The 7,144-nt window shown below is 37.6% G+C and overlaps 1 protein-coding gene across 1 annotated transcript; it reads left to right on the top strand.

The window, feature by feature from the left end:
* The first annotated feature begins 3,595 nt into the window (after positions 1-3,595).
* On the top strand, positions 3,596-5,357 carry LOC136706143 (NAD(P)(+)--arginine ADP-ribosyltransferase 2-like). The gene is made up of 3 exons (XM_066680088.1): positions 3,596-3,682; positions 4,040-4,138; positions 4,542-5,357. The coding sequence occupies exons 2-3, from the start codon at positions 4,079-4,081 to the stop codon at positions 5,268-5,270; spliced, it is 789 nt and encodes a 262-aa protein (XP_066536185.1). The 5' UTR covers positions 3,596-3,682; positions 4,040-4,078; the 3' UTR covers positions 5,271-5,357.
* Positions 5,358-7,144: the final 1,787 nt, after the last annotated feature.

The following is a 7,144-nucleotide window of genomic DNA, read 5'->3' as shown; positions in this document are numbered from 1 at the left end:
TGTTGACAAATATCCTTAAATGATGATTGGTTAAATTAGCATACTCATTGTGTGAAATCCTGTACCCTATATGCATTTATATGAATGACTAACCAGCATTTACATTATGAATTACTTAGACATGTAGTTAAACATTTTTGCTTGATTCTGCACTACTAACTCGTATGATAATTACTCCTAAAGACATATTATAAGCTAACTTCACTATATGGCATGATAACTTGATATTTACACATTTTTAATTCTTAACGTCTAACCTTGAACAGATGTGCACTCCAGAATTGTAACACACTGACATCATAGTGTTGGTCACGGAGGCGCTGATCTGTAGCTTCTGTTTGTGGCCTTGAAGTGTATATTTCTGACTCCCTAAATTTTAGTTTCTCGGGAAAAGAGGACTGGGAAGAGAGGCCCATTGTCAGCCTGGCCAGATAATGAATGTCTTCAGGGTCACAACAGGCACCTGAATATTGCACGTGAAGAGCTGAGTACTAACACGTGAAATTATGCATATTAATATACGCTAATCAGCCAGAAAACGCCTCACCACCAGGCTATACGTCATCTGGGATATAACTGTTGGAGTCAGATCATGTGAGGTCAGAGCTTCACTTGGGAGGGGTATCACACTGTTCTCAATGTGTTAAGTTCTCCTGGATCCAGTATTTTGGTAAATAAATACTTTGATTTGCTTTGAACTTCACTCGACTGGTGTCTGCGACTCTCTCGTGACGGACACGCCTCCCCCGAAGAGGGAGGGTGTATTTTTGACCTTTTTGTTATTTTCTCATAAGTTGGTAAATTTTAAATACTTTGAGAACGGTCCAAAGAACATTTTTATGTTCATGAGACACAGAGTGGGAGGTGTTCATTTGTGAACAGTGAAACATATTTGTGACTTGTGTTTTATTTGTGGATTAACATTTACACGTTTGTAAAGTATTTTGAGACTAATCTCTCTCCATAGTTTAGCAACTCATATATTTGCATATCCTGAATGAACTTAATTAAATTCTAAAATACAGTTATTTAGTTCCCCATACTGAGAATTGTAATTTAACACTGTCACATGATGCATTTTGTGGGTGAATTTTCTGGGGCTACAGCTCAAGAAAAGAAACTCAAAATATGAAGTTGATTCAAGAAGTCAAATGTACAACAAATCACTCCAGCTATAAGCATTAATCCCTGCGATGGACTGGCACCGTGTACAAGTTATGATCTCACCTTGTGCCAAAAATAGTTGGAAAAGCAGGAAGTAGATACTCTTGTTACTTCCTGAAGAAATAGAGGTGTGGGAGACGAATGCTGGCCAAAGAACAGGTTTAAAATGTTCCCTACTCACTGGTTAGAAACTCCACTCTAAACGGAAGCATGAGGAGGTCTTAGCTTAAACATCCCAGTAAACAAGGAACGTTCCTTGACGTTCAAAATAGGTCTAAAAGTAGTCTGTCCGTCAAGGACATATTTTAAACGTCAATGGATGTCCAAAATCCATCTTAGTAAGTTAGTTAAGTAGTGACCAATCGATAACCTCAGTGGACGTCCAAAACGCGTTTTATACAAGTAATTTGTTTCGGGACCAATTAATAACGTCTGTGGACGTCCAAAATACGTCTAATAATCGTCTTTTCAATGTCTGTGTTTGGACGTCTTTTCAACTTTCATTTTCAACCTTAAGAGAACGTTGATTAGACGGCAGTCATTACGTAATTTCAACGTTGAATCAATGGCTAATTGTTTACTGGGTATGTGTTTTATACAGAACCGTCATACACGTGACCACATACCGCAGAAGGAATATTAAGTTTGTAACTGATGTTCTCAATAAAACAGTCAGACTTGGGTGGTTCATGTCCATCTCCAAACAGATGTGTTTGACTAAATACAGCACAGAGTCCTGTTTTCTAGTGTACACTTGCCTCAGAGCTGTAGTGGGGACATACTCTCGGTTCCCAGATGAGAGGGCTACACATAGCATGTAATAGAGTGTGATTCAAATAGTAAACATTCATTCATTCATTCATTATCTGTAAGCGCTTATCCAGTTCAGGGTCGCAGTGGGTCCGGAGCCTACCTGGAATCAATGGGGCACAAGGTGGGAACACACGCTGGAGGGGGCGCTAGTCCTTCACAGGGTGACACACACACACATTCCAAATAGTAAACATTTTTTTAAAATAATTTACCATTTTTGTTAAACAATTAGTTAATCGTTTCCAACTGTGAACAATAAACATGGTTTCCACACCTCATTATGAAGTGCATGTTATTATAAAGGTACCGCAGTCTAGTCTTTCTCCACTAGAGAGAGCTATAAGACCTAAAATTTGCTTTTAAATACCAGGATCCAAAAGTACTTTTTGTAGTTATACAAATGCAGACAGTAATCCATATGTTTGCTCTGCATACATTTATTCTTTTCACCCTGTCCTTTAGTGGTGAGGACCTCCACAGTGCTGGTATCATTAGTAGTGAGAGTAGTGATCATTAACAGCACTGCAATTACACAGACATGGTTGTGGTGTTTCAGTGTTTCTTGCACTGGGACAAGTGGATCAGACACAGTAGTGCTTCTGGAGTTTTAAACCCCTTTATTTCAATTCTGCACTGAGGATAGTCCACCAACTGTGCAGCCACACGTTTTACTGTCTCCCACTTTACCTCGACAAGGTGGACCAACTATGAAGGTTTGTATAAGACAGTGGAATATGAGAGGGCACAGTGTTTTGTAGTTATTTATAATATAGAGAGTTGTATGTCCAATTGCAAGTGAAACTTGCTGTTTGAGAGCATCTTGTGTTCACAGATCTACTTTATAGTCTTTATTAATGAGTTAAACAAATTAGCTTAAATATTATGCTAGTTTTCTACTAATTCTGTGCTGGTTTATGCTGGCTAACTTTCATGGCTGAAGTGATTAAGCAGTTACATTCAGCAGTCTTGTTAGAATTAAACCGATATTCATTAATTCATTCATTATCTGTAACCGCTTATCTAGTTCAGGGTTGCGGTGGGTCCAGAGCCTACCTGGAATCATTGGGCGCAAGATGGGAATACACCCTGGAGGGGCAACACACACACTCACACCTACGGACTCTTTTTGAGTCACCAATCCACCTACCAACTTGTGTTTTTGGACTGTGGGTGGAAACCGGAGCACCTGGAGGAAACCCACACGGACACGGGAAAAACGCACAAAACTTCTCACAGACAGTCACCCGGAGCAGGAATCAAACCCACAACCTCCACACCCCTGGAGCTGTGTGACTGCGACACTACCTGCTGAGCCACCGTGCCACCCCTAAACCAATATTACAAGCTTTTATTTACTCTTTACCTACTCTTTTCTGATAATGCAGTCTGATTAAAAGTATTCTAGTCAACATTTACAGAATGTTGGCTTTTTTTTTAATCCACTGCACCAGGCGTACTTTGTTTAGTGGTTGGTTAACCAGAGACGAAAAGTGCCAAAACAGTTTGTCAACCCTGCCTCCAAACTGAAGCAATGCAGCAATTACTTGTTGTTTAGTGTGGCGCCTTTGTAAACTGCTTAAAAACGGCTGATCACCTAAACATAAATTCATTTGTCTTCCCTCAATTTTGCATGCTGAGATCCTAAATTCAAGCAGATGCCCCTTTGACTTTAAGCTTGCTGAAGACCTCTGCACTGCAAGAACAGGTTAGTGATGAGTCTCTGAGCTGGAATTGTGTTTGTAATTATGATCATTTTTAACAAAACATTGCCTTGGGAAGAGAAATCATCTCAAATCTAGTTAATATTTCAAATATTCTCATTTTGAGGGTGTTCTAAGAATGTTATAGGATTATTCTACAAATATATTCATTCACTGTGTAAAATAATGTGCAAATTTTGTGAGATTTCTCTAAATTTAAGTTGATTCCACTCATCAGTTTTTGCGGTCTTGTACATTTACTTGTTATGTCTTTTGTTTTTTATCTTGTCATAACCAGCATTGTCCCAATCACTGTTAAACTGTTATTGCTGCATTAATCAAAATCTGATTTCTCTTTGCAGTCTGGTTTGTCTATTAGAAAAGAAATAAGAAATATAAAGATGACCATGCCTTTGGTCAGGGTCCTGTTCCTGCTGACCATTTCTTTGTCTGTATTCAAGGTAAGTACTATCTAAATACACAGTTACTCAGTCATATCTCCATCGCTAGGAACACTGGATGTTTGTATGCATATTATTTTGAGGGTTAAAAGCGTGTGGGAGGAGGAGGGGAGGGTGAATGGCATTAATATAGCATGGCTATCAGACTAGAAGTTGATACACTGTGCTGGGAATTTGATAGCATTCAGCCATGAGAATATTAGTGAGATAGGATCCTGATGCTGAATGATTACTTCTGTAACAAACAGCACTCTGACGCCGTGCTAAAGAACTGGATAGAGACACTTGGCATTGTGACACTTGACACTTAAGCTCATGTGTAAGGTGTGCTGTTTTTAATGTGGTCTAACTATGACTGTCTGAATATGTTATTGTTTTCCTTTTTCCTTCCTTTTTTCTACAGAGTTGTGGTCAGGTTTGGCCTCTGGACATGGCCAATGACTCTGTTGATGATTATTATGAAGGCTGCAAAGACGACATGTATAATTTAGTGTCATCAAAGTACACTGAATATGAAAAAATGAATACTCCAGGTTTTGCAGAGGCCTGGAAAACTGCACTTATCAAGTGCAACAAAAATGGACTCAACGTAAACCTGTCTGCTGCCATATACTTGTACACACAGGACAGTTCGTTTAATCCAAAGTGCTCGTATGTCCAGTTCAACAATGATTGCCGTAAAGGAAAAGAAGCATACCTGTCCGGTGATTTCAAGTTTTACACTCTGTATTTCTTTTTGACTGAAGCCATTAAGGAGTTAAACAAACAAAAAGATATAAAAACTAAACTATTTTGTTTGACCTCATATCGAAGAACCAAATTTAAATTTAGCAACGTCACCAACAAAAAAGAAATACGGTTTGGGTCATTCACCTCATCATCTTTAAACATGAATTTGACACATTTTGGCAATGTGTCCTGTTTCAAAATTAAAACATGTTATGGCGTTAAAGTGCAACAATACTCTGCTCTGAAATATGAGAGTGAAGTGATAATTCCTCCGTATGAGGTCTTTAGCATTAGTAAAAAAGATAAGGTCAAAAATCTTCGGTGTGAGGTGGTGTATGAAGTTAAGAGTAAACACAAATGCAGCACTCTTAATTGCAGTAAAGTTGCTAAGTTAAAGTGCTAGTGTTATCTGTAGCTGCTCTGCTGTTTAACCTGTGCTTGCAGTTTGCAGCTCTCAGCGCAGGGAAGAGTGTATACTGTGTGATTTTGAAGGAACAATGTAAGTTTTAATAAAATATGTACATAAATGAGCTTCTGACAATGTATGCCTGTCAGTCGTGATCATTAAACAAATAAATTGCTATTACTCATCTTTGAAAGTTTTTTAAACTTCTAAAACTGCGCATCTCTAACTCTGACTTCATCTTCAACACCAGACATGCTGCACACAAAGCCCACTGCACACACTTAAACGCACAGACACTTTAATGGCCATTTTTAATGCTGCTATGAAAAATCAAATAACTAAAGTAGTGAGATGCAATATAGTTGTCCCAGCTGTAGACCCACCTGCTATACTTCCTTATTCTCTGGCCTTCACTCTCTACTGCTTATTATTTAGTGTAGTTTGTGTGTATAATGAAGTTTTTTTTTCAACCTCTGCCAATCTACTCCACCTCCGCAGGCATCGTCATCTGATCTTCATGGTAAATACCAGTTAATAGAACCAGTTTATTTCTTTACAGTCTCTTTTAATATATATATATTAAAAAAGTAACAAAAATATATATATATTGGGGAGGCTGGAACAGATTAATATAATTTAAAATCATTTTAATGGGGAATTTTAATTTGATTTACGAGTAAATTGAGTTACGAGCTTAGTCACAGAACGAATTAAACTCGTAAGTCAAGGTATTTCTGTATCTTTAGCTAAATTTGTCCTCACTCAACACATCTTTGGTAGGAAAGAATGACAATAAAATTGACTTTGACATGTTAGATGATCATATGTGTGAAGATTTTTGTAGTTTACAAAAGTTCCCTCCTCCTACACTAAAGTCTACACTTAACTAAGGAGCCACAATGATTAAGACTTTGGTACTGATCAAGATTAATGCATGTTCACAGAGAGTGGGGTCCTGCGGTAGATAGTGGTTAACATTAGGGGAAGATATGCATGGTGTGAACATGAACACATAGACTAGGTGCTGCATGTGTTGTGGTTACAAGAGCTGCTCAGAAACAACCACACTAGCAAAGGAAACGTCAGCGAAGTAGCACTTATATCATTTGCTTAATTTAAGAATAAATTCATTAACATTTGCACAAAAAGCAGTAATTAATTTTCAGTTTAAATAATACATTTAGTTTCCAAAGATCATTTTAAAATGTATGTGTCATTATTAGTTTTACTTTACACAGACAGCTTATTGCTAACTTAGATGAATGTATAGTAAATGTCAGATTATGGAAGTTTCTAGAAGTTCAGGTTCCTTCCAATGCTAACATCTACACTCACGTAAAAAGCAAAATTGAGAGAGAAACTGGCTTTCATACGGATCAGGGCTGAGTTTCCCTATTTAGAATAAAGACGATTCTTACATTTTAGAGTGAGTATTACACTGAACACTCTCGCTCCCTGTTAAGATGGTCTTAGTAAAGATTTTTTACTATTATTTACTGTTCAGGCCTGCACATGCTTACACAGTTAAACAGATAGATGCATCAGTTGGTTTTATGTGGGTAAAATGGTCAGACAGAGAAAGTGTGAAACTAATCAAACAGTAAACATGCTTCATGCTTTATATCACACAGGATGTGAGTGCAATTTAGCAACACTGAAACCAGAAAAAGGGTCATAGAGCTGTATAGTACCTAAAGTTACCACCATCAGCAAAAGAAATAGCCATGACTGAAATCAGAAAATAGTTTATAAAATGGTAAGGTTTTTAACTTATTTAACATTCCATCTTCTCACACATGTACATCTGGTTCTGTGAATTTACAGTGCTGTAAATTTGTTAGACCAAATGTAGAACCTGATTTGCAACATAT

This window comes from Hoplias malabaricus, chromosome 8, assembly GCF_029633855.1.
Source record: "Hoplias malabaricus isolate fHopMal1 chromosome 8, fHopMal1.hap1, whole genome shotgun sequence".
NCBI lineage: Eukaryota > Metazoa > Chordata > Actinopteri > Characiformes > Erythrinidae > Hoplias > Hoplias malabaricus.
Note: the sequence above shows the minus strand (reverse complement) of the source record. Positions and strands in the feature narration are given on the sequence as shown.

Excerpts from the sequence above, each read along its gene's own strand:
- LOC136706143 (XM_066680088.1), top strand. The coding sequence starts at position 4,079 with ATGACCATGCCTTTGGTCAGGGTCCTGTTCCTGCTGACCATTTCTTTG. Across the intron at positions 4,139-4,541 it reads TTTCTTTGTCTGTATTCAAG|AGTTGTGGTCAGGTTTGGCC; the intron begins GTAAGTACTATC and ends TTTTTTCTACAG.